At 43.9% G+C, this 27,075-nt stretch overlaps 10 protein-coding genes across 10 annotated transcripts; 5 read left to right on the top strand and 5 right to left on the bottom strand.

The window, feature by feature from the left end:
- Positions 1-1,143: 1,143 nt before the first annotated feature.
- Positions 1,144-6,161, bottom strand: BYT42DRAFT_488202 (uncharacterized protein; the record flags this gene model as incomplete). Its single annotated transcript, XM_051563858.1, has 8 exons — positions 1,144-1,615; positions 1,777-2,383; positions 2,454-2,591; positions 2,680-2,760; positions 2,848-4,061; positions 4,133-4,496; positions 4,596-5,132; positions 5,255-6,161. 8 exons carry the CDS (start codon positions 6,159-6,161, stop codon positions 1,144-1,146), a joined length of 4,320 nt encoding a protein of 1,439 aa, XP_051428074.1.
- A 272-nt stretch (positions 6,162-6,433) lies between these two features.
- BYT42DRAFT_10680 (uncharacterized protein) lies at positions 6,434-7,948 on the bottom strand. The gene has a single exon (XM_051562079.1). It carries the CDS (start codon positions 7,752-7,754, stop codon positions 6,492-6,494), a length of 1,263 nt encoding a protein of 420 aa, XP_051428075.1. The 5' UTR covers positions 7,755-7,948; the 3' UTR covers positions 6,434-6,491.
- A 1,970-nt stretch (positions 7,949-9,918) lies between these two features.
- Positions 9,919-11,740, top strand: BYT42DRAFT_551410 (Alpha/Beta hydrolase protein). Its single transcript, XM_051566251.1, has 7 exons — positions 9,919-10,196; positions 10,278-10,418; positions 10,487-10,504; positions 10,575-10,648; positions 10,716-10,770; positions 10,835-10,990; positions 11,053-11,740. The coding sequence occupies exons 1-7, from the start codon at positions 10,053-10,055 to the stop codon at positions 11,545-11,547; spliced, it is 1,083 nt and encodes a 360-aa protein (XP_051428076.1). The 5' UTR covers positions 9,919-10,052; the 3' UTR covers positions 11,548-11,740.
- A 1,030-nt stretch (positions 11,741-12,770) lies between these two features.
- Positions 12,771-13,690, top strand: BYT42DRAFT_591273 (triose-phosphate transporter family-domain-containing protein; the record flags this gene model as incomplete). The annotated part of the gene is made up of 3 exons (XM_051570529.1): positions 12,771-13,182; positions 13,325-13,472; positions 13,558-13,690. 3 exons carry the CDS (start codon positions 12,771-12,773, stop codon positions 13,688-13,690), a joined length of 693 nt encoding a protein of 230 aa, XP_051428077.1.
- Positions 13,691-13,918: 228 nt separating this feature from the next.
- On the bottom strand, positions 13,919-14,985 carry BYT42DRAFT_551413 (uncharacterized protein). Its single transcript, XM_051566252.1, has 3 exons — positions 14,698-14,985; positions 14,496-14,612; positions 13,919-14,415 (listed from the first exon to the last, which is right to left on the bottom strand). The coding sequence occupies exons 1-3, from the start codon at positions 14,887-14,889 to the stop codon at positions 14,266-14,268; spliced, it is 459 nt and encodes a 152-aa protein (XP_051428078.1). The 5' UTR covers positions 14,890-14,985; the 3' UTR covers positions 13,919-14,265.
- Positions 14,970-16,353, bottom strand: BYT42DRAFT_551416 (excision repair cross-complementing rodent repair deficiency, complementation group 8). Its single transcript, XM_051566253.1, has 6 exons — positions 16,234-16,353; positions 16,057-16,135; positions 15,853-15,988; positions 15,706-15,782; positions 15,142-15,584; positions 14,970-15,069 (listed from the first exon to the last, which is right to left on the bottom strand). Exons 1-6 carry the CDS (start codon positions 16,291-16,293, stop codon positions 15,025-15,027), a joined length of 840 nt encoding a protein of 279 aa, XP_051428079.1. The 5' UTR covers positions 16,294-16,353; the 3' UTR covers positions 14,970-15,024.
- A 906-nt stretch (positions 16,354-17,259) lies between these two features.
- Positions 17,260-20,888, top strand: BYT42DRAFT_609333 (exocyst complex component Sec5-domain-containing protein; the record flags this gene model as incomplete). Its single annotated transcript, XM_051571253.1, has 13 exons — positions 17,260-17,522; positions 17,593-17,633; positions 17,726-18,004; positions 18,069-18,214; positions 18,281-18,555; positions 18,630-18,868; positions 18,931-19,064; positions 19,150-19,543; positions 19,603-19,763; positions 19,828-20,001; positions 20,071-20,187; positions 20,245-20,386; positions 20,470-20,888. 13 exons carry the CDS (start codon positions 17,260-17,262, stop codon positions 20,886-20,888), a joined length of 2,784 nt encoding a protein of 927 aa, XP_051428080.1.
- An 80-nt stretch (positions 20,889-20,968) lies between these two features.
- BYT42DRAFT_551432 (actin-related protein) lies at positions 20,969-23,111 on the bottom strand. Its single transcript, XM_051566255.1, has 10 exons — positions 23,080-23,111; positions 22,966-22,998; positions 22,830-22,894; positions 22,556-22,754; positions 22,336-22,460; positions 22,134-22,256; positions 21,841-22,030; positions 21,586-21,760; positions 21,380-21,519; positions 20,969-21,296 (listed from the first exon to the last, which is right to left on the bottom strand). The coding sequence occupies exons 1-10, from the start codon at positions 23,098-23,100 to the stop codon at positions 21,234-21,236; spliced, it is 1,134 nt and encodes a 377-aa protein (XP_051428081.1). The 5' UTR covers positions 23,101-23,111; the 3' UTR covers positions 20,969-21,233.
- Positions 23,112-23,720: 609 nt separating this feature from the next.
- On the top strand, positions 23,721-25,282 carry BYT42DRAFT_541801 (uncharacterized protein; the record flags this gene model as incomplete). Its single annotated transcript, XM_051565573.1, is given in 6 exon segments — positions 23,721-23,723; positions 23,742-24,377; positions 24,441-24,586; positions 24,671-24,887; positions 24,947-25,171; positions 25,241-25,282. The coding sequence occupies 6 exon segments, from the start codon at positions 23,721-23,723 to the stop codon at positions 25,280-25,282; spliced, it is 1,269 nt and encodes a 422-aa protein (XP_051428082.1).
- A 690-nt stretch (positions 25,283-25,972) lies between these two features.
- On the top strand, positions 25,973-26,828 carry BYT42DRAFT_551437 (uncharacterized protein). Its single transcript, XM_051566256.1, has one exon. It carries the CDS (start codon positions 26,393-26,395, stop codon positions 26,648-26,650), a length of 258 nt encoding a protein of 85 aa, XP_051428083.1. The 5' UTR covers positions 25,973-26,392; the 3' UTR covers positions 26,651-26,828.
- The last annotated feature ends 247 nt before the right edge of the window (positions 26,829-27,075 follow it).

The following is a 27,075-nucleotide window of genomic DNA, read 5'->3' on the forward strand; positions in this document are numbered from 1 at the left end:
GATTCACAGTCCTTCTCGTTAACATCTAGCCATATAAAAAAATGAAAAATGATAAAAAAAGAAAAGAACGTCCGGTAAGTACAAAGTGTTCCAATGGGATCATTAAAAAGGGAAAGCCATCATTGCACAAAATGATTGGAATTTCTCTCTCTGCCAAAAAGAGTTTTTCGGTGACATACGGTTCGAAAGATCACTGGGTTCTTTGGTGGTTTCCAGCACTGCCTGGTCCGCCGCAGGCAATCCTTTCGTTTCATACACGGTATTGACCGAGTTGACACTCGCTTCGTTAATCACGGTCGGATCCATTGAATGATTTTTTTTAATTGCACACAATTGGTAAATAGGAAAAAAATAAAAAAGATAAAAAAAAAATTGGTATTTAAAGGAAAAGAAAAATGTTTGCTTTAAAAGATCAAGTTCAATCGACTGCCAATGGTGCCGTCTGTTTTATAGAAGAAAAAAAAACGCAATTCATCTTCCGATGCCATATTCCATGGAAACCAATCAATGGCAGCTATGAAACCACCGGAATCATGAGATGGCGGAAGAGCTGACGAACTTTCCTTTCTGGTTTCAGCCGATTTTGCCTGCTGTTTCCTGCGCATGGTACTTCCTGGATAGGTTCGTAGTTTCAAACGATTCAACATCCGCCGAGCTTTTTTGTCTCAATAGTAGGTGTGTAGCCAGCATAAAACTGATGTTATATCGGAAAGTAACCCACCCTACTTGGTTTCCTTTTTTATTCCATCGTTTCCCAGGTTGCACAATTCCGCCCAAAACCCAACCGATTTCCATCGTATGCATGAGATCAGTCAATTTTTTTTTCCGGTAAAAATCATGTTTACCCAGTGGGGAAATCATGGAAGCGTTCTTTGTAGATGTTTAGATGTTCAAATGAATAAATTTACAGTTTTTCCCGATCTGCAGTGTAACATTTTCTACATGGTTGTGTAGATATGGGATCCATGAGAAATGGGAAGCAAAAACAAAAGAAGGTCAAGAAAGATATTAAGAAGAACACACAAAAGTAACAAAAAAGCTATTTATCAAAAATTTAAAAAAAAATAGTGAACACAAAAGGAATCGATGCAAAAATCAGTCTCTTCTTTTTTTTTTTTCTGTGGCATGCATGTTGTTGTATTATTATGACATTGACATTTGTTTGGACGGCGTACTAGGAAGCGAGGTGCGATGATTGCCAATTGGCTCTTGTTGTCGTGGGAGGTGACTGTGATCTGAATCGACGGCCGTTTCGGCAATGGAACGAGTACCAATGGACAAGGGTCTCGTTCTGACCGACATGGTATCGTAATCCAAGGAGAGCTGAGATTGTGACCATTCAGGCATGGAAAGTGGCTCGTGTTGATTCGTAATACGTTTCACGTAAATGGCAGACAGCTTCTTTTCTGTATACAACGCCAGCGTTTTCTTTCGTTGCTTATCGCCAAATCGTGAACGGGGAAGTTGGTGGCTTGGGATCATCACCACCGTGTCTATCAGGAAAGCGTGTTTTTCCAATACCGCGCTGACGATCAATGGCACCGCGGAAACCGCATTCTCGCTCGATTTAATGGCAGCAATCACAATGATTTCATTCGCTATTTGCAATATAACACTGTTTTCAAAAAAAAAGATAAATCGTTAGCCAATGATATTTGCCAATTCCCGGTCCCTAATTTTTCTATTTGTGTATAATTCCCGGGTGAAACCATTTGACTGAAACCTATGAACGAAAAGAAAAAAAAAAGGAAAAAACTCCTCATCAAATTATTTTACCTTCCGCCAGGTTGAAGAGCCGGATGACTACGTTCAATGCTACTTTCCACAAATGAAGGGAAGTATACCAAGCCGTTGCGTTCAATCTTTTCGCTTTTCGCTCCCAGCACAAACAAGCATTGTCCTTCTTCCATCATTGTTGATGCATTGTTGACGCGTCGTTGCACGTTCCACAAGAACCCAAGGTCTCCGGTCCGCATATACTTGATCCGAGGATCCGTACCGGCAATCGAACACTCAAAGGTAGCCAGTCGTGCGTTTTCTTCCAGTCCATGGAAAGATCGAATATTGCTGTCAGACGCCACCCAGATTTCGCCAATCATGCCACTCGGACACAAGGTTTGTGTTTCAGGATTCACAATGGCTACCATGGTATTGCTAGGAACAATGCCTGAATCATGCAATAACACGCCAAAAGGTTCGTCTTCCGGAGGTAAGGTCCGAATAATGCCCTGTCGAAGCCACACCGCATCCGCAAGTAACGGCAACGGTTCCAGCAGCATATAGGACCGCGTGGTCACCATTGGATTGGCAAAGTGACTATATACATTATTGATGACGCCTTTAGGTAATCGACATCCAGCCAGATATCGAGCCACATGTTGATCTAATCCGACAAACGCATTCATATTGATTAGCCTAGTAGAAAACAAGACATCTTTTTGGTAAATACTTACAGAGAATCGGGTTCGGAGTCCCATTCACGGCCAACATGAAATTCTGCACCGCTTGCAGCGACAGGCGTCGAGTTTCAGCTGGCGTGATGCGATTCATGGCATATTGCATCAATGCTTGGTTGACAAACACATCCTTGGCTAAAAAAAATCAAGAGCCGACAAACATTGTGAGTTCATATGGGGCCCATCTCACCCTCATGGCGAGTTTTTTTTTTTCTTTTTTTACCTTTGTAGCGTTGCAACATTTCGAAAAACGTCATTGGATTAACATAAAATTCAGCCAGTGGGATAACCACTGTGACACATCCTATAGTAAATTCATGTTTTAATAAAAAGAAACCTCTTTTTCCCTGAAAACGATACCATTTTTTTTTTTTTTTTTTTTTTTGCTTACCAACATAGACACCGCAGAAAACAGAGTGCAAGAGCCCCAAACCATCAAATCCGCCAAGACCAGTAGCGACCAATCCACGGGGTGGCTTCATCTGACAAGTGGTCTTTTGCGTTCGGCACTGGTTCATGATCGTCGCATGGTTCAGGTAGCTGTAAAACTTGGTGGCATCTGCTCCATACTGGATGGAGATCATGCAAGGTACACTGTAGTTTTTGGCCCATTCCGCTCGGACAGACCATCCACTTTCCCTGCCTAGCAGCTTGTCGGTACGGGACGCTTTGGAGATATTGACGGTGTCAGGCAACTTGTACGATTTGTATTTATGCACTTCCTGCTTCAAAATTGGATGCACCGTTTTACTTTTGAGCATATCGTCGGAAGTAGAATTGACAACGGTGAAATCGATGCCCAGTTCACGTGCTGCGCCAATGTACGAGAGCACATCCTCTTTGATACGTTGCGATTGCTGTTGCGGATCCGGGGGTTCAATGGGGACAGCAATGATGCCGAGAACAAAACAGGCATAGATACAATAAATCCATTCCACGCTGTACGGCATGAGAATCAGCGCTTTATGTCCTCGTTTATATCCTTTCTTGGAAAGGTAATTGGCCACCGACACCACCTTGGTATTCATTTTGCGCCACGAGTAAGCTTTGGTGTTGGCGGTCCCATTGTTGGAATGCGTCACTGACACAAACGCCGTTTCTTCAGGGTACAGTTTGGTGCGCCATTGAAGTACATCAATAATATTGGTGAATTGAGCCAGATCCAGTTCCGTCCGTTCGTCCACCACTTTCTCTACAGGCTCGATCCCGGTATGCTGTTGACGAGGCACCGGTGGAAGCAAGCCAGTTCGGATGGCGGTATCGTAAGCTGCCGATGTCTGCCAGATGTTGACCGTAGGATCTTCGGCCATGCCCAAATTAAATACGGTTCGATCCACATCCATCTTTACCGACCGAATGGGTAATTTTCCTGCCATGAACGCGCGTTTGACCATCAGGGCATGAATTTGTCGTCGACCGTGTTTCAAATGACGCGGTAACGCATTGTTGGCTACCATTAATACGGCATACACACGGATCCCGTTGTATTCAAGCAATGCTTCATCAATGTCGCCAGCGACTTGGCGCAATTCGGCCCGATCAAGCGATGATTCACAGGCGACAATGGGCATATGCTGATCATTGACCGTGATCTCAAACGCCGCACTACATAAAAAAAAAGCAAGTTAGCGGGGTACAGCCATTTTGGGTAAACTAAGCATCGTCATTGGTGTTACCATTGTTCGATACGCGCTCGCTTGTTGAGAGTTTCCACAATGTCCGACGTAAAGTGAGTTTCTTCGATGCCGAGGGTCGCACCAAGACGTTGTTGACGTATACGATCCTCGTATGTGCCAAAAATGACCAATCGTCCCCCGATCATGGTGCCACACAATCCAGTGCGCAGAAATTCTTGATTATACAGCTCCGGATAAAATGTATCCGGTGGTACAATAATAGGTCGTGCATGAAAGATGGCCTCGGTATGTTTCGCCAGTGCCCAAAAACCGCCCGATAAGGAAGGTGCATCAATCCAGATCTCCCCAATGGTATCTGGCGGGCAAAGCGTTGTGGTATCCGGGTCAACAATGGCAATGGTAGCTGCGCAAAAAGAATAACAAGAAAAATATTCTTGTCAGATGATCACTTCTTGACAAAGACCTTGTCGAGCGAACAAGCGAGCGCGCCTATCAAACTTACCTTCCGGAATGGCAAATCCAAACGAACCTACACGAACACGGCCCGGTTCATTCATGTTCTGAGTTTTGCGGGCTTCGTCGCCGGCGGCCACGACCACCACTTTGTTCATTTTCAACGCTTCCACATCCAGTAAACATTGCCACACATCTTTGGAATGTCCGGTCGCTAAAGCGGATCGCGTGGTCACGAGGGGTTTGTCCGAACCATCCTCTTTTTCTTCCTGTATGACGTACTCTTCCAATCGTGCGGGACCCAAATTATCCCGGAAACTAAGAATAAACCCGCCATGTTCTGCCAGCGAGATGACGGGACACACCACTTCCAAGGGATTATCCGTATTGCCAAGAGGCGTGAGCAATTTGTCGGCAATGTACTCATCCAGATCAGGTTTCACCACATTCGTATCCACAAATAGAAACCGCAATGACGACAAATCAGGCACAATCTTTTTGCTGTATTGAAGCACCTCCTTTGTCCGCGTCTGATAGAAATGCGTCACAAACTTTAGCGAAGGATAATCTGCCAAAGCAATCGTCGCTAGATACGATAAGAAAACAAAGAAAAAAAAACATTGAAAGATCAGCATTTGTATCACACAAGGTCGTGCAGAGTGCCATCAGGCTACACGCATTGAATAAACGATGTAGAGACTACCATACCTTTGTATTTGGATAAGATGTAGATCCAGACGGCGGGGGTGTCAATGACACTGGCACTGGTGAACACGGAGTGATTGCCACTGAAAATTGTGCATAAAACAGATACGACCAATCCGATCTGTTGTCGTGGTTCGAGATAGCTTACGAGACAATCCGCCGAAGGACGCCCTGATTTTGATTGTGGAGTGAGGGTGACTCCTTCCTGATCGTTCAATGTCACATTGGTTTCCGTCACGGCCGCTTGGTAGACTTTACATTCGGACATGATGGTTTGATGCGCTACTGTGACCCCTTTGAGTTCTCCATTGGGCGCTTTGGCAAATTCGATGTAAGCCAACTCGGGTAGCTTGATGGGTGGATACTCGGACTTTTTCTTGGGAGGATACCAGGTCCCGATATCATTAGTTTTCCACCAATCAATGTTGCCCGGGAGTTCAATGGATCTCGATTGCATATCCTTGTTAAATGCGCGCAGATTATGATCCGTTGTCAAAACGAGAGTGGCATTCGTCAGGTTAAGAATGAAGGATAATTCGGACAAATCTTCGGCCGCGTTGATCGGCACGGCCACCACGCCGGCCAAGAAACAGCCAAACATGGCAACAATGAAATCCAGCACCTCTGATTTCCGATAAATGAGCGCCACACGATCGCCCAAGGCCACTTTAGATCGATCGCGGATTTGGATCGCCAATTTCTGAGCTTTCGCATTCAGCTTGTCCCAGGTTAATGTGGTCGGTTCCTTGCCCTTGGCATCCACCAAGGTGAAAGCGATCGAGTCTCGAAGAGAAGGTTGGGTACCACGGAAACGCAACACTTCGGCCAAATTGGTAAACGTATTGAGTTCGGTCTGGGTAATCGTATCTTTCAGGTCAAAAGGCACTTCGCGCGGCTTCAAAGGCAGCATTTGACGCCCCGCCAAATCCATGAGCATCATTTGTTCGTTGGGATCGTCGACCATGAGTTTAGGTTGAGGCGCAGGCTCAATGGCTTTGAACGTTGTCGCCATGTAACTGTCACCGTATCGACTTCGACCGAGCGAAGCCGATCGTCGGATCAACGATTGCGATCGACCCATCTCTGAAAAGCTACAACCCGAATATCGCGATGTATTGCGTATCGATACAGACGATGATTCACGACCTCGCATGGACATGGTTTCTATCCAATGTTTCAACAAATAAGAAAAAAAGTAGGTATTAACAAGACGGTTGATCGCGCATTCTCATCGAGCCCGTTAAGCCTGTCTCCCAACACCCCCTTCCAAAATCTGAGCCATGGAAGTTCTCTCCCTGCCTCTTCTTACAGACATCCTCCAGAGATCGACAAACTTACCCCAATCAAGTTCGTTTTGAAAGGCTTGCTGACGAATGGGTGAGGTGATCATGTCTTGAGGAATGGACGGATCCGGTGGAACGGCTACGGGAGGTGGTACAGGTCTGCCTGGATTGTGGTGCAATAGAGAAGGATCGACGTTGGTTCCATTGATGGGAAGTCGATTGGGTCGAGGCAACGGATAGTTGGCGACAGAATTACCTGATATAGAAGGCGTGTTTGGATTTTGAAGTGCGTAGGGTTGGCCCGCTGACGAAGGCAACGGGCGATACATGGGACCTGGACTGTAGATACCAGAAGCATTGGACGGAGCATAACCGGGCATCATATACCGTGGTTGCGGTGGAGGTTGGCCGAAATGCTGAAGCGATGCGGATCCGTGAGCGGGCGGGGGTGGACCGGCGCCTGGATACGGTTGTCGAGGAGGCATTCGGTTGTCATACATTGGCCGATTGGCAGGACGCATAGGTAGCCCGGTGACGGGATGCGTAGGAGGCATGGGTTGCGGCCAAGGCGGTTGTTGTAAAGTGGGTGGTAGTGGTGGTTGCTGGGATGGGTACGGACGATACTGATTCAACATGGTCAAATTGGTCGATGATCCGGACAATGGCATGCCAGCTGGCTGAGTCGCCGCCATTGACGGTGACATCGATCGTGAAGCGGTTTCCTGGTCCTTTAGCTGCAAATCAAAGTAAGAGGAAGAGGATGCGGCGGTGTTGGTACGTGTAGGCGAGTGGGTGGGGGATGGTAGATAATCGAGAAAATCAACCACATCCGCGGCACTTGGTTCGGGACCAAGATCGATAGGTTCGCCAAGCTCGTTGTACTCCAAGTCTTCGCTGTGAAAGGCATTATTGTCGTCGGTGGAATGCTGCGTCTCAGGATCCGTGGCATTGGAAATCGACTTTATCGAGGGAGACTGGATATCGCGCGGATGGTCGTTCGAGGTCGCTGCAAACATGGGAAGGTTAACGTCACTCCCATTCTCCACTGCCGAAGCATGAGTCGGTACGGGTGGAAGTGAGTCGTTTGTGTAAGGCTTGAGTAAAAGGGCCTTCTTCTTTTCGTAACCCTTCTGAGTGATGTCGCCTTCATGGAGTTCCAAGTCTAGAATGCGCAACTTTTCCCAGACATCCCAGGGCAGATCATCACTAGGGTCTGACATGAGTAAAAGAGAGGGTGGGACAAGAAAGCGTGTAACGGGCTGTGGAAGAAGTGGGAAGCGCACAAAATCGTCTTCAAAGGAAAGGGAGGGAAGGAGGCCGTCTTTTTTTTTTCTTTTTTTTTTTTTTCTTAGTTCTTCAAAACGATAATCGTAATAAGTTGTTCAAAAACGGGGTTGACAAATTTTTCCAGAATGGAGTCCAAAGTGAGTTGAATTTTTTCTGGTCGAATTTTTTTTTTTTTTTGCGCTAGTTCAACTGTCATGGAAACTCCCAAGTGACATTCCCCGTGTGCAATGAAACGAACTATGATTTTTTTGTTACTGTAGGGCCACGTATAGATACCGAGCATGCGTTCAGGATGTTATCGAGACACACTTCATGAGCCCTTTTTTTTTCATTTAATTTGCCGGTATTTGAAAATGGATGCATCCGTTTGGAATAGTGCGGTTTCCCTTGGGTGCGAGCAGTAGGACGTATGCGTGGTACAGGATAAATAGGGAAAGAGGTAAGGTTGTTCTGCACCGAAATTTGAAAATGATCAACTGGGAAGATATCATGTTAAGCGATCCAAATCGTTCCATCGCACGTGCGCCATCACGATCTCACTCAGAAGCACTAGCAGCCGGAATCGATTAAATGGAAAAAAGAGCCCCCTTCCTTGGACTATAAAATGCTAGGTAGATCCACCTTTTTTTTTTTTTTTATGGACAACATCTTTGTTGCCATCCCAAGGGAAAAGTATGTCTTGATTTTATGGCAACAGTCAAGCAAATTTAAACTTTTTACTCGGAACCATTTTCTTACATATTAAGCACATCCGAACAATTGGGGCCCTTTCATTTTGATTGACTGGCAAAGCTCTATTTAATCACCATAACAATATGGTCACTTTGCTCTTAAAATATTGTATTGCAACTGCCATCTTCAGCGTCATAATGCATTCGAGTGCTCGGACATGATTTAAAGGCGAGTAATGTATTTGAAAGCTCGGAGCTCATTCTGTATACTATATGTTCTACGAGGTGCCTATATAGTTAGAGTAAAATTATTTTTTCTTTATATTCATCAATCAGTAAAAAATACATGAAAGAAGTAGGAAAGAGTGCATGGGAGCATTTCTTGGGAATGATGTAAAAAGGTGTCGTTTGCAACAAAAACCGCTGGCCCAGGACCAGCCAAGCCTAGCCAACTGACTGCCAAAATCGCTATTCTCAAACGGAAAACATGCTACACGCCCTCCATTTTGCACAACATGAGCAAAAAAGTGTCAGTGGGATTTGTCACATATCATTTATTTTAATTTCCTGTTCTTGAAAATAAACTTTGTATGTGTCAGATATGTGTTGCAAAGATGGATGATTAAAGTTTCATAAAAATCACTGAACGACACTGGCAGTTTCACAGACTTAGCAAGGCAACTTTGAAGATTTTATTGGCGGCAAGAAGGTGCGTGTATGTTGACGTAGGCGCCAACAACTTGCATTCATTCTGCATTCAGGATTTTTATCAATATATAGGGCCAGCCTGCACATTTGATCTTGGATGAAAGTTACAAAAACACTCAACATCATTGCCAGATACGTGATACAGAATGGAAGCAATGAATCCAGATTAGTTTTGGCTTTGCACGAACATTGACTAGTTCCATTTGGATGTCAAAAGCCAGCAGTGAAAACATTGAAAGAAAAAAAAAAGGTTGGCATGGGCACGTTGTCATGCACTTGACCCTGTTTTCGCGTCATTTCTTTGTAGTTGCCATCATAAACAGCAGAAAAACAAAGCTGTAAATAAAGAGAAAAAAAAGTCGTTATTGCTGCAATCGAATGAGGCGGTCGATCTTCCAAATAAAAATAAAAAATAAAAAAGGATGCTGTCGTTTAGATCTGTACAACGTCGCGTAACCTTGTCATTTTCAATCTCCTACTTTCAAAGAGGATTTGTATCATTCAACCCCATCCCCATGTAAAAGGTAATGTGGGTATCTACTGCTCACTCTATATATCAAGTTATGAGACCTTGATACATTAAAGTATTGATAGTCGAGCAAAGCATTGGCGACGTCAAATAACGAGTTGCCTGATTTGTTGATTATGCATTCATGTTCAAGCCCCGTTCAAGGGAAGCGAAAACACAGTTGCCCGATTTTTTGCACTCCACTGTGCTCGCTCCTTGATTTTCCAGGTCAGGATTTTTTTTTTCTTCTTCTAGTACTTTGTACTCTTTCTTATTCCAGTTGTGGGGTTTCTCTCTTATTTCTACTTTTTTTGTTTTGTCTTTGTTTTGTGAGAGCAGTACAAATGTTTAAAGTGGGTTTACCGAGTTGGTTATCGTATGCGTTGTCCGTCACCGGTTTGGCGGGATTAGCCGGTGCCACTTTTTTATACCTGTACCAATGCGATCTAATCTATCCTTCGTCATTCCCTGAAGGATCGAGAACCGAGGTAAAGGCAGCCACCAAGTGGACCAAGAAAAAAAAATACGCATCCCAACATGGCGTTCACAATATCACCCTTTTACTTTAGGTGGCCAAACCGTCGGATTACGGTCTTAAATACACAGAAGAGACTTTAACCACCAAAGATAAAGTTAAATTGCGTAGCTACATCATGACATTGGAGAATGAAGCCGAAGCCAAGGCGGCACCGACCATTTTGTATTTTCATGCAAGTAACTTGGTTGAGAAAAGAAAAAAATATTTGTTCTTGACTAACGCTTCTTCTAATATGAGCAGGCGAATGCAGGCAATATGGTAGGCAATTCAAAGTTCCCCAGCTGATGGAAATGATACTAAATCCAAAATTCTCATGCTTTGATGACAGGGTCACCGCTTACCTATTGCGAAAATATTTGTACAAAAGTACAAATATAATGTTGTTATGTTATCTTACAGAGGGTAAGATTTAACTTGCCACGTGTCGTATCACTCTTTGACTACTGAGGCATTTTACATCCACATTTAGCTATGGATTCAGTGAAGGCAAAGCGAATGAAAAAGGTCTTCGCATTGATGCCCAAGTAAGGAATTTTCTTTGGAGGAGCATCGTTTTTCAAGGATGCATGATTTAACCGTGACTTGTAGACCATGTTAGATTTTGTTAAAAATCACCCCATTCTCAAGGATACCCGATTAATAGCCTATGGTCAATCCATTGGCGGGGCTGTCGCCATTGACCTTGTGTCTCGAAACGAGGATGTTTTCTCCGGTCTCATTCTTGAAAACACCTTTTTAAGCTTGGTAATATGTCGTAAGCTTTACGCATCAAGTGATCAGTGTATATTGACCCTTTTTTTGCGTAGCCTAAAATGATTCCACACGTCCTGCCCATGCTTCGCTACTTTACATTTTTATGCCATCAGCAGTGGCCTTCGGAAGCGAGTGTTCAACGCATTGTAAAGACACCTGTTCTTTTCCTGGCGGGAGCACGCGATGAATTGGTACCACCGTCGCATATGGTCAAGTTGCATGAACTTTGCGGTACGCGCGACATCAAAGATTGGGTGATCTTTGAGCGAGGCATGCATAATGATACGTGTATGCAGCCCGGTTATTTCACGGCGATTCGTGAATTTATTGAGAAACGTATTTTGAAAGAAGAGCGAGTGGATCCGCAAGAAGAAGAAAAAGAGAAAGAAAAGAAGACGGTGGCCGCGGTCAAGATTGATGGTGTGGAAACGACGGACAAGCGACAAACGGAATCGTATCAATTAGTCAGCGGTGTCGCTGATGCCAAGGGCATGACCCATAGCTTCCAAGTAGAAGAAATTGAACTTGAAGAAGAGGATGAACAATAAAAAAACAAACCAAGAAAGATCAACAAATCATTACTCATATTCAACGTTAAAGAGGAACCCTTCAAAGCCCAACCAGTGCATGCAAAAAGGGAAAAAAATGGGGGATTTTTGTTTTCAACTTCCGTTGGATCCCAGTCACCCAGTTTTCCGAAGCCAAAAAAAGAAAAGAAGAGACAAACGGCCTTTATCTCCGTCTAGTCTCCTTTGCTCTTTTTGTACAATCCTTTTCGATCAACGTCTTTCTATTCCTTTTTAAGGCTTTGAACTGAGATTCTAGCCTAGTCATAGCTTATTTTATTTCGTGTGGGTTTTCCTTGGTCAATTTTTCATACAAGTTGCTTAATTTTGGTCTTCTTTTTTGAGTTGTAACTTTTTACTTTTTTGCTACGTCGTTTTTCTTTTTTTCTTTGTGCTCTCATGGAACAAACCACGATACCAGTGCTTGACGATGCCACCAATAATGCCACGACAGTCAACATGACACCACCGTCACTGCCACCTCTGCAACGGTCGCCTTCAGCCGGCAAGGCCAACTTGCGTGCTTCATCGTCATCTATGGGCATGGAAAGAGGTCCCAAGCGGCACAGTCGCACTCATTCGATTCAAGTTCATTCACAGCTTCCTTTGAAGAAATCACACAACCGACGAGGTTCGTTGCCTCCGCTTCAAGTGAGCACTTCGCCGTTCAACAAACTGGCCGGTGTCGACTTTAGTTCACCTCTTCATTCCCCCTTTGTCACCCAGTCCGCGTTTCCCTCGTTACCTGAAAAAGGCAGCGTTTCCATCAGCATCAATCCGAAATCCGATATACTCAACGTTATGACCAATACGCGACACCAAAATATGCTCAAAAATTTGGGTTATATTCTACTATGGTACTTCTTTTCCACTTCTCTGTCCCTGTACAACAAGAACTTGATGGGCAAAGACCGATTTAATTTCAATTTCCCACTGTTGATGAGCGCTATTCATGCCGGTCTGCACTCTCTCATTACCACCATCATGGTCGCTGTCAACGGCGATCGCTGGGGCGCAAAACAGATTTCACTGTCAAACTATATCACCCGAGTGGTAAGTTACTCTGTCTTTTTGTTTTCTCAAAATTGGGGAAAATAATTTCTTTTTTGGTCAATGACGATCAGGTACCGTGCGGTGTGGCTGCTGCTTTGGAAATTGGATGTTCAAATGCATCGCTGGTGTTTATTACGTTATCATTTTATACCATGGTGAAGTCGAGTACGCCGATTTGGGTGTTACTGTTCTCATTTCTGTTTGGATTCGAAAAGCCACGGTTTCTACTTATTGCGATCATCCTGGTGATGGTGCTGGGCGTGGTGTTGACAGTGGAAGGCGAGAGAAAGTTCGACGTAATGGGATTTCTGCTGGTGCTGGTAGCCGCAGTGGTTTCGGGCCTTCGATGGAACTTGACTCAATTGTTACTGCAACAAGATCGATTAGGGATCAATAGCCCGATCGCCACATTGTACCACTTGAGTCCCATCATGTTTGTGATTATGCTGACCCTCAGTCTGGCGTTTGAAAACCCGATTGCCGAATTCAAGGAATCCAAACACTTTGATTCTTTCTCGCACGTGATGGAATCCTTTGGTTTGATGGCAATTGGTGGTTTACTAGGTACGTTGACAGGTTGGCCGCTGGTTGCAAGAGAGTGTGTGTCTGTGTGTACGAGTGAGAGAAGACAGAGACAGGAAACAAAGGAGGGGATGGATGATTCATCGATGATGAAACCGATATTGACACAACACATGTGGTTTAGCTTTTGCCATGACGCTAGCCGAACTTTATCTAATCAAGAATACCAATACAGTCACGTTGAGCGTGGCCGGGATCAGTAAAGAGATCGTGGTGATCGCACTCTCTGTGTTGATCTATGGAGATCTGCTTACAACCAAAAGTTTCCTGGGGTAAGTCATAAAAAAAAATGTTACAGATCGCATCATGTTTTTCAATCAAGATCAACTGACCTTTTTCTTGGGGATGACGATGTAGGCTATTTGTATCGATTTCCGGGATTATTGCCTACAACTGGTACAAATTATCTAAAACACAGTTGTATACTGATCATTCACGACAATACCAAGTGATTCCAATGAATTCATCTTCGAGAAAACTCGAAGATTGATTTGACACACAGTTGACTGGTCTCCTATTTTGTTATTTCTTTTTTTTTTTTTTTATCTCTTTTTCAGTCTTTTTTCTTTTCATCGGATTGGACGCCGCAACCGGTTGTACTACCGTTCCTTGGCTTCGAGCACACTGTTATGCTGTTACTATTCCAGTGGCGTGTAACCAACCCTCCATCTCTTGGAATTCACAATTCTATTTGGGTTTCAGCCGAGATGCAAAAGAAAAAAAAAAAAAGCGGGACCGCCAAGACTGAATGACAAACCCTGTTTTCCTCCCGATGTTGGACACCGGGGGAAGGGCTTTTGGTTGTTTATAAAAAAAATTTACACATGGATCAACATACAAAATAATCAAAACTTACACTAAAAATGATACATCAAACGTTCAAGGCGATGACAACACTTGATAAGTTTGTTCTAATTTTCAACAAAAAAGAGAGAAAAAAAGGGAAGAAGTGAGCGAAAAAAAAAGGGCAGCAAAAAAGAAAAAAGCTGATTGGATCCAATGTTCGCACCCGATAACAGAAAAACCGGTGGGATGGGAACACAAAAACGCACCATATGAGCATGATCACTCTGGCTTTTTTTCGTCCAACCCGAGCTCCGATGGGTGGATCCGTTTCGATGCTGGTGCCGGTTTCGTTATCGACGATAAAGATGGCCATTTGGTGGTTGGCGGCTTTTGATACGTTAGATCCGGTTGAGGACCACTGCCATCGGGCTAAAAAAAAATAATGCGTAATAGAAAATAAGCAAGGTGAAATCCACTGCGGTTCAAATGCATGTCGATTTCGGACGTACCTTTTCTTCCATATGCGTTTCGTTATCGGCCGATACATGAATCAAATGAGTGCCTTGACCTTTCGGTACTCGATGAGCCACACCATCCGCATCTAATACAACCTCGTGGACTGTGGTCTGAACAAAAGATCTGTTAGAAATCCGGTTCCGGTGACATTGACCTTTTTTTTATTGCCATTTTAAATTTCATTTGAATCGTCACCTTATCAACCAGAGGATTCGAATAGCAACAACCCATGATGATAAATGATGATACACAGAAAATAGAGAAATAGAGAAAAGTAGATAATAATAAAGTAACAAGTAAAAAATTAGAAAAAAAGTTAAAGAAGTTACAAGAAACCAAAAACAAGGGAAAAGAAAGAGGGAAAATCCAAACTTGGGATTTCTCCATTGTTTAAATAAAAATCTTGTTTACCGTTTCAGCTTTTTTTTTTCCCTCTACGCTAAAAAAGGTTTAACTGTTGTTTTTTTTTTCTTTGTTTTTTTTTTTTTTTCGTGTAAGCAGTGGAATGGTTCCATTGTTTGTCTAGGAAGACTCTTCTTCACTCTCGCTCCATGCATCCAACATATTCTATACATAGTATATTTTTGTTAGCCGTTGGATGAATTGAAATAAATCGCGCAGTTGAAATTTGATCCTAACCTCACTGATAGCCTCTGTCGTGCTCGCGTTGACCGACGAAGGTTCCCATACTAAAATCTCACAGTCATTGGACCCGCTGTACAGTTCCTGATAAGCAGGCCGTTTTTCGATACTGGTCACTCGTCCATATGCACCTCGTAGTCGTGCCATTAACCGTCCGTCCAATAACCCAAACACAAGCACTTGATGATCATCGCTGGGAACGTAAATAAGCGGTGGCCATACATCTGCATCCGACACTACTGCTTCAAGGCAGGACTGAAACCGGTTTCGAAAATACGATCCATAATTTACCAACGTATTATGTCCACTGTAGGTATCCCAGCAACGGATCTTTTCATCTAATCCCAGCGACACCAGGAACGTCCCATCTTTTGATAAAGTGAGTCCATTCACCCCTTTCCCATGCGCCAAGTTCGTTTCAGCCAACGGATCCCGATCCACTTGTTTTTTTTTTTTAGGAAACAACCAACCAACGCCAGGACAGAGTGAGTTTTTTTTTTCCTTCTTCTTTGACGGTGGGAGAAAATATTTTGCGGGTGAGAAGCAGAAGAGATAACTTACCAGCGTTATCTTGATCGAGTGACATAAGGCAGGCGGCGGCTCTTCGAATATCCCACACTCTCAGTGTGCCATCGTTTCTATACATGGATTTGGCTGCTGCGTCAGGATCATGTTTATGCATACAACCTACAGCGGCAGCTAGTTTACCCTCCCGAAAAAAGTATATGTTCCTGCCGTGGTGACCATGCGCATGATAATACCGCACCGTGATGCCCAGTGAGTGAATGAGTGAGTGCGCCACTTCTTAGATCGCACAGTCGAATTTGTGGTTCCGCTGCCGCTGCTATAAATACCCATTGGCTTCTGTAAATTACTGTTTTTGGCATCTGTCCCAGAATAAACATCTCTTACTCGCAATCAGGCAATGGTCCGCAATGGGCGACATGACCGCAGAATTGACGCGGGATTCCAGATCAAAGCTATAAACATCCTTTTTGCGCGGTGTGTTACGCTGCGGTATCTTTTTTTTTTCTTTTTCGTGTCTTTCTCCCATTCACCGGCGTTTTTTTTTCTCCCTGTCCTACCTACCGTCATGGTGTTCGTGTCCCAGACACGTACACTCGCATCATAGCTGCCGGTCACAAACATGCCCGTATCGAAAGAAAACCAGGTTACGGAGGACACCGCATATCTATGCCGATGGGTCCTAGTATCATGCATATCGATAAGATAGTATGTTCTGTAGTCCACATCCTCATCGCCCGTGCTTTCTGAAAAAACATAACAAAAAAAGGAGAAAAGAGAGACACAAGAATCCGGGAAAAATAAAAAACAATTTTACCTTGAAACACTAGCTACGGGGACTATTTTGCTGCGGGTGCCTTCCGGCATTACTTGCAAATCGTAAACGTGAATTCGTCCATCGGCGCCTCCCGACAACAAACTGACCATGAGATAAGCATGCTGCACGGACGACTCACTCATGCCATGTCAAGGCTTACTAGCGCTGCTCAACTGTTTCGATTTCAATGGAATTCACCGCACCTAATTCGGAAGCATTTTTCATTAGCATGCGTATTGCATACAGAAGCGCAGCCCACGATAAAACGTGCCTCTGTGCGTTCGCACCACCTCCTTTGTATGGCTTAGCTGCAGAGAATAAACACGTTTGGTTGTTTCTGCGCGCTTGATTTTCAGTGGTTTTATGGTTCCATATTCGCGTTGCTTCAGGAAACTGTACATGACATAACCTCGTTCCGTTTCTCATTGGACGTCCCCAAAAATGGCATGAAAAATCTCTGATTATTAAATCGTGACGTTGCGCTTTTCGTCTTCAACCGCAGCACATGCTGGAAATTCAATATCCAGTCGATATCACTATTATCTACATGCCTGTCAATGCAAGGCATTGTAACAAATGCAGATCAAGCAGCATAATAATGAATAAAGCAATTCATCGCCTACATCGTCTACTGATTTTTCTCCACACGATGGTGTTCCAGCCAGGAGAAAGGGCAGCTTGCGCACAATGGAGCTTGAAAGTGTAAAACTCCGCCATCCAATTTCGTTTGCCTTGCCATTCATCGTCTGAACCAAATTTGTATCACACGGTTGATGGATTACCGAAGGGAAGTGCAGGAATACGCTGAAGATGCAGCCATTCTGCGATTCTACAATTTAGATTCTTTGGAACCGGAAGTGTGGACGGATGAAGCCACCGGTCACCAGGATGAACAGGAATCCACCCTTCAACAGTTTTCCCGCGCCGGCATGATGGACGCCCACGAACCGGCCTTGAGAGACACCGAAAACGAAACCGATCTGCAAATGATGGACGATAGCGACCCATTGGGAATACACGCGTCCATTTTTGAAAAGTAGGCAGGACTCTCCCCAGCTCCATAAACGAAAACCTCACAATATCATCACTCATCCCGATCACCATAGTAAAATACCACGCAACGCCAATATATCACAACTAAAAGAACGTATGTCAGATAATATAGTTAAAGTTAACAAAAAAAAAGGACGCAATAACTGACAAATAACCTTTTGTTTCTGTTTATTCAAAAAAAAAAAGAATCGAGTTTGATTGTATCCAACAAGTCATTCAACCCACAGCAGTTTTTATTGCAGGTGCATAAACACACAACGTATAATGATCTGGTGGCTGGAGAAGAATACCTTCGTCGTGGAGTGGATAAACGCGCCGAAGCATTGAAATCGCTTGTTCACACCAATTTCGATCGGTTTGTCAGCGCAAAAACTACCATCGATCATGTCTACGAAGAGATGAAGTCCAAACAATTGAATGCCGAACAAGAGTTTGGCACAAGGAACTTGGAAAAAGCCTTGGAAGGTACTCTCTTGCCTTTTTCTACGTCTTTATTATATGCGACATGTCTAAAAAAACTTTTTGACAGATGCCAATTCGCGTGCGGATCAGATCTACGGTCCTATCGTGGAACGTCGTCAAAAGGTGGAAAAAGTACGCAGTACCCTGAATATTTTGCAGCGGTACAAATTCTTTTTCAATCTTCCTAGCAGTTTGTTGGAATCCATCAAGCAGGTAACTGGGTCATAGACATATGGATAACAGAAAAACCCGATTGACGCGTACTAAACCTTCAAATAGAACAAGTATGAGACGGCCATTCGTGATTACAAGAGAGGAAAATATTTGTATCAGGTGCTCAAAGGAAACGAAGAATCCGACAGTACGAATGAAGCCGGTTCGATGCCGATGATGGATACTGTTAACGCAAACGCAGATACCACGGATTTGCATCGCAAAGTCTTTGATAAAGTGTGGGCCGAAGTCAACAAGATTGTGGCCGAACTGCAAAACGTGCTTTATCAAATGTTGGCCGATGCTTGGCGTAGTATGGACGAACAAGAAAAAACCATAAAGTAAGATTTTTTGTCACTGAATGAACGCAAATGCACATATCCTCACGATATTTATCCTGGATTTCTCCTATTAGTTTTCTGTTTGATCTGGATACAACCGAAGATCCGGCATGGTTCTATCTTGACAGCCAATATCAATGGACGATGGGATTGATGCAACAAAACTATGACGCCAACGTGGAAAAGATTGAAAAGTTGAAGCAAGCCAGCGATACCATGGAGTCGGATGTCCAACGTAACATTGCGTTGAAAAGGGCCATTGATCAAGCAAAGGCCAAAAATATTGATCTGAACTTGATCGAACTGGACAGTGGTAACCATTTCATTTCATCTTTTTGTCCATGGTCTCGCTTTACCAACACGATGCTCGATTAGATCATGAATCCGAGTTGAAACTGTGGCAGATGACCCAAGATTTGGTCCAATCGCTTTCAGCCCTGTTACTTCGTTGTTTACCTGATTTTTGGCGATTATCCAAAGCGTTCATCGAAGGCAAATTCGCAAACAAGGTAGTGTATTTGTTCCACATGGATTGCTTTTAGTGTTACGTTCCAGTGTTACGTTCCATTAATATACCGATATAAAACTGGGTAGGCTGCTAATGCGAAATCGATCTCTGGAGGCCCAAAACGTCGTCGTCAGGGCGTGGATCTTGCCAAAGTGGAAAATTGCCAAAAAATGACGCGCAATATCGTTGACCGTTACGCGCGTCTCATCTCGAATTACTTTGACCTTGATCAGAAAGAGCTGGAAACCGCCCGACGTTCGGACGGCAATAAACAAACGATCATGCCCAAATTTCTTCCTGTGAATACCAATTCCATTCACGTGTCCGAGTATCTGACGCGAATCATTACCGATTTAGCCAATTGTGTCAACGACATCAGTTCCATCCATTTACCTGGAGAAGCGTTTTCCGGTCTGACCGATCTTATGGAAAAAGCACGCTGGAAGTTTGTCGACGTCTTGTGTGCCTGTTGGGAACGAGGTAAAAGCTGGAGAAAAGTCAAAAAAAAGGGCAATGCCATTCTAAACCATGGTCACTAGATGCCAAGACCTTTTACTTATTGGAAGAGTGGGTTCTTGATCCGGAATCGCCACAATACACCGGTCTACTGAAGCGCTATTACATGTATCACAAATTTTGTGCTCGCTCAGCTTACAAAATGTCCCACCTGACCGCAGTAAGCGATGAAGTCATCGAGGCGGTAAGTGAGGCCGAACTGACAGAAAATGATGGGATCTTATGGGTACTGACGGCTCCCATGACAGCGGGTTGAACTGAGTCCACGATACATTGGACGCATCCGAAATTCATTCCTCGATTCCACTTATACCTTCCTGGACGGGCTAGTCCAACTCGCCTTTTCAGACTATAAACCGCTCAACGAAAAGGATGAGTTGCAATTGATCAAGAAGCGAGATAAAATTGATGTGCACTCCATGGTAAACCAAAAGACTGACGCGTCGCCGAGTAACAAGAGAAAACAATTCTGATATGGCTCATATTTTTAGGATATCCGTATTCTTTTGACGGTGAGCAATCTGGGCCATATGCGGTCCAATGTTTTGCGAAAACTGGTTGGACTGTTTGAAGCTGCCTACAAGTGTAATATGGAAGAAGACCTAAAGGTATGCATGGATCAAATTACATTTTTCTGATCCATATTGATTTGAGGAGTGCCATAGACCCTGATCGAAGTGGTGGATCAATTGGACCATATTCTGTTCAACGATTACATCAAACGAAAATCATCACTGATTCGTGATATTATTCGTCGGGGCATCCTGTCCAACGGCATTGACTGGTTCAGCATCTCCAAACCTACAGGTAGAGTGACACACCGTAATGAATGACTTTGTGACGTGGGTTGCTGATGGATCTGTCTCTCTTAATTTTCCCATCCTCATCAGAGGTTCACTCGTTCGTATACAAAGCACTAATGACGATGGTCGTGATTCATTCTCAAGTGAGCAGTGTAGCCAAGCAGTTGATCCACCGTGCCTTGTCGGCGTTACTGGAAGCCATGGCCAAAGATTGTCTTGAAAGCTTTCGAGAGATTGAACGGTTCGGTATGGGCGGCATGTTGCAAGCGACGTTGGAAATTGAATTCATGCATCAAACGCTTTCGCAATACGTGACATCAACAGCCTCCGAGACCCTTCAACTGATCTACCAAACCATCGAACAAGCGTACGATCCCCAACGTCAACATTCCGGCAATCTGCAATCCGAACTGAACCACGTGAAAGAATTGCTGGTATTTAGTCGCAAAAGTACAGTTCTTCAGTTCTTATGTTTCAAACAGAACAAAGATCGTAAGCGAGCTTAGAAAATGCAAACACAACAAAATTCCGAACCATTCATCGTATACAGATACCAGAATATCAATAATAATAATAAAAAAAGTTGATGGCAACTTCTTTTCGTTGAAAGAAAGACGAACAAGAAAAAATAGAAAACAGTAGAATGAAATAATAAGAAAAGAAGATCAGAAAAAGAACCAAAAAAAAGGCAGAGTAAATGGAGAAGTAGATAGGAAAGACAAATCATTTCTTTTACATGCAAAAGAATCGTGTAAAAAAAAGCGCCATTATCCGTTGCATGAGGCAAATAGTCATGATAGTTTTCCTACGAGGTATGAAAAGGGGGAAATCTGTTGTGGCGCTTTCTTTTTCTAAAATATCTTTTTATGAATGATATCGGGATCTTCTTGAAACTCTTCTGCAGAGACCCACATCTGAAATGATGACAAAGAAAAAGCAAACGCCGCAAAAGTTATTATTACACTCTAGCAAGCTTTCAAGACATTATTTACATTACCTTTTTGAAAGTACTTAACGAGGCGAGAATGGAACCACCGATCCATGTACTGTATTTGCGTTCGGGTGGCGCATAGATTTTGATCTTGATGTCCTTCAATGCAAGACGCTTGATTTCAGACAGCATACGCTCACCAAAGCCTACAAATATGAAAATATGAGTATGGAGTCAATCCATAAGTTGAATAATAGCGGTTGCATTTTTACCTCTGCAGAGAGTCGAGCCACCGGAAAGAACCACATTCGAGTACAACGATTTTCTCAAATCCAGATCAGCGCGACTAATGCAGTCCACCACCAATTGGTGAATGCCGGGATATTCCTCGCCAATCAATTCCGGCTGAAACAGAATTTCAGGGGCACGGAAACGTTCAGCACCCAACTACATGAATTGGACAAAATTGTCAATGAACTTTTTTGATTTTTGGCGTGTGCCCATTTTTTCTTTTACTGAATATTTACCTTGATAATGTTACCATCAGGAAGAACAAAATCGTCCATTTTCCCGCTGGTCTCTTTTTCTTCTTTGGCCGGATTCAATGCAATGTAACAGGTCTTTTCTTTGATAATTCGCACCACTTCCTTTTCAGCCGTAGTGTGGAAATTATAACCAGATTTACGAAGTAGTAATTGCAAATATTCTGTTACGTCTCTGCAAACAATAATCCAATGCGAATGTCAGTTAGTCAGCCAGTCCATGGGTTTGCATTCTATTGGATGATGGGGACCAAGAAATGGGCGGGACGGTACGTTACCTTCCGGCAATATCGATACGTCGAATCGCGTGGGGAATAGCGAAACCTTCAAAAACAGGTACGGCATGGGTCACACCGTCACCCGAATCGAGCACGATACCAGTCGTTCGACCTGAAGAATACCTGGCAACATGATGGGCATGAGGCGTCTCTATGGAGCCTGAAACCTCGCATGCATTAAGGAAAAAAGTAAATTACTTACAGACTCAGCACCGCTTGGATCGATGTGAACAGCGCCGGCACGTTGAAGGTTTCAAAGAACATGGCAGCAGCAGAGTCGCGGTTGGAACGTGGATTAAGAGGTGCTTCCGTCAGCAGTACAGGATGCTGTTGTCAAAACAAGTACAGACATTTAAAAACATTGGATCTTTATCATACAAATGAAACACGTGTCAAAGTGACGGTAGTGTGTTCTTTTTTACCTCTTCTGATAATGTCTTGAGTTCATCCGTGTAAATGTATTGCCAAATACGTTCCATATCTTCCCAATCCGTCACAATGCCGTGTTTAATAGGGTATCTAATTTTCAGCAAACCGCGCAATTCTTGCGCTTTGCGACCGATAAAAGTCTCATCTTCCACCGCACCGGCCATGATACGAATATGCTTGGGGCGACCGACTCTGCGAAATACCTTGGTTACCAATGCGACAACCCGAAGGAGGCACATTATAACACAGAAAAAGGTGACGACTTACAATGAAGGGAAGAAACATTTGGGCTGTTCCGCGCCCGCAAATCCAGCCTTGATGACCCCCGATCCCTATTGAAAAGAAGGTGAGCTTGGACGGTGATGAAAAGAGATGATGGCGCTTTTCAGGAACCGCTCCCTACGTTATCGATCACCACAGGCTGGTTGGTCAGGACCTACAAGGTACACGCAAATGAACAGTTATTTTTCCTCTGGGTTTGTGATTGAAAATAGCAAAAAAAACCTCAGTAGCCTACATCGTCAAACTCTGAATTCATTTCGGTGCCGAAATGGGGTTGAATGAAATCGGTGGACAGCCAGTTTCTGCGCGTAGGAGGACCCACGCGGGGACTCGTGACGTCAAAATCGACACTGAAAAATTTAGGGTGCCGAATTTCCTGCGCTGGAAATTTGAGAACTTGATCAAAATAACCTTTTTTTTTTCTCTGTCTTGTTTTTTATACACAGCTTTTCGCCCATTTTTGAGGTTAAAAGAGAGTGGTCAATGAAGCAAACAGAATTATCGCTTCAGTTCAGAGTACGTCTTCTCACGACTCGTTTATCTTTTATACCTTTTGTTTTCGTATTCACTCTTTCAGTAGAAGCGGCACAGTGAACGACCATTACCGCACGATGAAAAGCCTAGCAAACGGTCTCCCAGTGCATTTCTTTCCAGCACGGACAAACCTATAAAAGACACCACCAAACATTTTTTCAAACCAGAAGTAGCACACGATGTCAAGGTTAGCTATATTTTTGAAAAAGCATGGCGCTCATGCTTTGGTCAATCGTGTTTTTTTAACCCATGGGTCGATCGACATGTTTTAGCCTGCGGCACCCAAGACGAGATCGAAAAGCGTCAGCAAGGTAACCATTGTTGATTATCAATGATGCAGCCATGGTTAACAATTGTTTGTAGTCTGCCGAGCCGAAACGACGATCTACGCGTGTTTTGACAAAGGGACAGCAGCAGATCAATTTTTGTACCGTTGCACCGAGCCCAACCCCAGCAGCCACCGTAAAGGACAAGCCTCATCCGCACGACGCTGCGACCAAACAGCACGATACTGCATCTACCGTACCGGCCAAACGTGCCCTGGAAGATACTTTGTCGCAACGATCCTCCACTGTGAAGAAACCTCACACTGATCCAGTCCCAGTCTCAGTTCCTTCCAGCGAAAACAGCCATGGCGCGTCTGTGACAAAATGTGAAAAACTTGATAGCGACATTGACAGACAACAAACTACGCTGCAAGTGGCCGATGCGGTGACCAAGTCATTGCCACCAGTGAATGAAACTGTCATTGACCAGCATGAGCCAGTTGACCCATTGCCATCTCCAACTACCGTCACTGAGCCTGTTACTGACAAGACAGCTCAAGTAAACATCGACCCGGCAAGCAGTAACGAAGCGAGCAAAAGCAATACCGACGTCCAACAAGATGATACCGTTGATGAAGGAGGTAAAGTGGACCGTGTTACATCAGCCAAAGAAGCCTTGACCGGTGAATCACTGCCTGGATCCTCTGCAACACCAAGAATGTACATGCTTGAGGTACGTTGACTTTTTTTTTGGCCTATCACGCTCAACAGGAAATAATTTAATTACATTGTTTAGAGCGATAAAACGCGCATTGCTGAAGAGCAATATATTCTTGAAAAGTTGCATGAAGCGCTCGACATGAGCTTGAACTTTCACCTTGGCCATAATCGAGTCGCTTTCTACCACAAAATCGAACCCATGTTGCGAAATACTACCAGAAAGTAAGTCAACGAGAACAAGTCAACGCCAAAAACTGCAAGGAAAAAGAAGAAAAGGAAAACTCACAGAGTGCTTGATTTAAATAGAAATATCACGTTGGCTCATGTTTCAAAGATTCTGTACCTTGCTCCTGAACTTTATGACATCCATCCTCGCATCGTAAAGGAATTTGGACGAACCATTGAAGCTTACATTCTTGAATTTGGCAAACAGTGGATCGTGCCACTATCAGGAAAAGATGCCTATAAGCGAAAAACCATGTTATCCAGCCGCATCCAATCGTATTTTGAAGCACATAAAGAGGTAATTTTGAATGATCCTCAAGACTCACCGGGCTTTTGACTAAAACATTTTTACACCAGCCTTCCGCTACCATTCCTGAAAAACCGTTGCCGAAAATTGAAAAGGTCGTTGACAAGGCTGAATGGTTGCGTCAAGCTGAACTACCTTCCGGTATCAAATCCATTCTGGAAATCAAGGAACGTCGTCGCAAGGATGCCGAAACGGAAGCCGAACAAAAACAACAGGGTCCCCGTCCATTACCGAAAGGCAATGTGAAGGAAAGAGGAAAAGCGCTTTTGGAAAGAGTAAGTGTTGTTTAGACTTTGCTGATCGGAGTGTTGCATTTTTTTTTTCTTACTCTCTATTTACTCCAGCTTCGAGCCCGACAAAAGGCCAATGAAGAACAGCGCGATTAAATGCCATTTCCATTTCAACAAGCTGTATATAACTCATTCATACCTTCTGCTTGGCAATTTCTGTTTGAAATCTGCTTTCATATCTATTTTTCATGACCATGCTTTTATTTTTTCTATGTAATCATTGCGGTTCAATTGTTATATTTTTCTTTCTTGATAGGTTTTTTTTTTTTATTTCTCTCTCTCTCTTCATTTTTTACATTCTGAAAAATGAAACAATATATCATTAAAAAGAACAACGACGGATGATCGATTTCTTTTGCTGCCACAAAATTTATTTGCGTGCCCAAGTTGACAAGGAAAAAAAAAAGTTTATCTGTCACCTTATTGAGAACGACAACCAATCACTACCAAGTGGAATGATACCTCTTGATAAAACGATGCTTATCGGTGACGAAACCATAATGTTGATGTCCAAAGTCGATGAGGCATCCATGCCCATTGAATGCTCTGAAAGTTCAGTACTTCATGCGCATGGCCATTTTTTTTATTCGTCAGTGTCACTCGACACCAACGAAAAAAGAAAATGGACCGGATACCTCGGCCACCAATCAGTCGAGTTTTGCCCTAGATTTCAGTTCTGTGCTTGGAACAAATATCCAAAGATTGGCAATAAATAATTTCAACTATTGTTAATATCGGCAAGTGTCACAATGAAAACGATCGGCAAATACACTTTTATTTAAACGGCTTTTTTGTTGTTGCTTGTTCAAATATATTGTATTTTTGTTTTTATGTTTGAGCTTTGTTTTAGGCTTCCCTTTGAAGGGAAGCCGCCGTGGAAAGCGACCAAAGGCAGGGCCACTCAAGAAAAAGTGGCCCAGAAAAAGGGTAGCCGAGAGAGGTAGCCAGAGAAGAAGGCCACGGAAGGAAAGTGGCCCAAGGAAAATGGTCCAAGGACAGCCACCAAGGAAAGGTGACCAAGAAAAGCGGCCGGCAGGAAAAGGAATCCAAGGAAAGAGGGCCACACAGGGAAAGTCGGCCAGAGGAAAGTGGCCCAGGGATGGCCACCAAGGAAAGGTGGCCTAGAAAAAGCGGCCGACGGGAAGAGGGCCACAGAGAAAAAGTGGCCCCGGAAAAGTGGCCGCACCAGAAAAATGACCCAAGTAAATGGCCTGGCCAAGGAAAGTGGCCGCAACGAAGGCCAAGAAGCAAAGTCCACCGAGGACAACCGAGGAGAAAGGTCCCAACAAAGCCGGACCACCACCAGCCAGCAAGCGAAAGAAGGCGGACAAGGTCGCCAAAAGAACGCCCAGAAAAACCAAGTCGCGAAAACACCGCGAACAGAATGCCGCAAGCCAAACGACAGGCAACGGACAACGGACAAATGGCAACAGGCCACAGGCCACAGGCAACAAGGAAGGGTGAAGCACCAAGGGACGAAGTTCCAAAGGACGAGATACCAAAGGACAAGGCGGCACAAGAGGCACAGGACGCAACGACAGGCAACCACAAAAGAGCGCAACAGACAAGGACCAGCAACAACAAGGACAAGAACCACAGCAAAAAAGGAAAAAAAAAAGAAACAAGCAAAAGAAGAGAAAAGCAAAAGGGGTGAAGGAAAAAAATAAGTACATAAAAAATAAAAATAAAAAGAAAGAGGAAAAAACGCCGGGCGGTGGGATACGTGAAAAGGGAAAAATTTCTCTTTTTTTAACGACTAGTCGCAGTGGGCCAAACTAGTCGCACCATTCCCAGTCCATGGGATCATCGATGTCGATGACCGCAGTCGGAAGTTGTTCTTCCTTCGAGGTAACAACGACCACACTACCATCACCAACACCTTCCCCATC

This window comes from Radiomyces spectabilis (genome assembly GCF_025331425.1).
Source record: "Radiomyces spectabilis strain NRRL 2753 chromosome Unknown BYT42scaffold_1, whole genome shotgun sequence".
Taxonomy (NCBI): Eukaryota; Fungi; Mucoromycota; class Mucoromycetes; order Mucorales; family Radiomycetaceae; genus Radiomyces; species Radiomyces spectabilis.

Excerpts from the sequence above, each read along its gene's own strand:
- BYT42DRAFT_551410 (XM_051566251.1), top strand. The coding sequence starts at position 10,053 with ATGTTTAAAGTGGGTTTACCGAGTTGGTTATCGTATGCGTTGTCCGTC. Across the intron at positions 10,197-10,277 it reads CTGAAGGATCGAGAACCGAG|GTGGCCAAACCGTCGGATTA; the intron begins GTAAAGGCAGCC and ends CTTTTACTTTAG. Across the intron at positions 10,649-10,715 it reads GTTATGTTATCTTACAGAGG|CTATGGATTCAGTGAAGGCA; the intron begins GTAAGATTTAAC and ends ATCCACATTTAG.
- BYT42DRAFT_551437 (XM_051566256.1), top strand. The coding sequence starts at position 26,393 with ATGGCCTGGCCAAGGAAAGTGGCCGCAACGAAGGCCAAGAAGCAAAGT.
- BYT42DRAFT_10680 (XM_051562079.1), bottom strand. The coding sequence starts at position 7,754 with ATGTCAGACCCTAGTGATGATCTGCCCTGGGATGTCTGGGAAAAGTTG.
- BYT42DRAFT_551416 (XM_051566253.1), bottom strand. The coding sequence starts at position 16,293 with ATGTTTGTGACCGGCAGCTATGATGCGAGTGTACGTGTCTGGGACACG. Across the intron at positions 15,989-16,056 it reads GGACCATTGCCTGATTGCGA|CAGCGGCAGCGGAACCACAA; the intron begins GTAAGAGATGTT and ends GGGTATTTATAG. Across the intron at positions 15,783-15,852 it reads CATATACTTTTTTCGGGAGG|AAACGATGGCACACTGAGAG; the intron begins GTAAACTAGCTG and ends ATCCATGTATAG.
- BYT42DRAFT_551413 (XM_051566252.1), bottom strand. The coding sequence starts at position 14,889 with ATGGAGAAATCCCAAGTTTGGATTTTCCCTCTTTCTTTTCCCTTGTTT. Across the intron at positions 14,613-14,697 it reads CGAATCCTCTGGTTGATAAG|ACCACAGTCCACGAGGTTGT; the intron begins GTGACGATTCAA and ends TCTTTTGTTCAG. Across the intron at positions 14,416-14,495 it reads AAACGCATATGGAAGAAAAG|CCCGATGGCAGTGGTCCTCA; the intron begins GTACGTCCGAAA and ends ATTTTTTTTTAG.
- BYT42DRAFT_551432 (XM_051566255.1), bottom strand. The coding sequence starts at position 23,100 with ATGAATTCAGAGTTTGACGAT. Across the intron at positions 22,895-22,965 it reads AGCCTGTGGTGATCGATAAC|GGATCGGGGGTCATCAAGGC; the intron begins GTAGGGAGCGGT and ends TCTTTTCAATAG. Across the intron at positions 21,297-21,379 it reads CGTTAAGTACTTTCAAAAAG|ATGTGGGTCTCTGCAGAAGA; the intron begins GTAATGTAAATA and ends TCATCATTTCAG.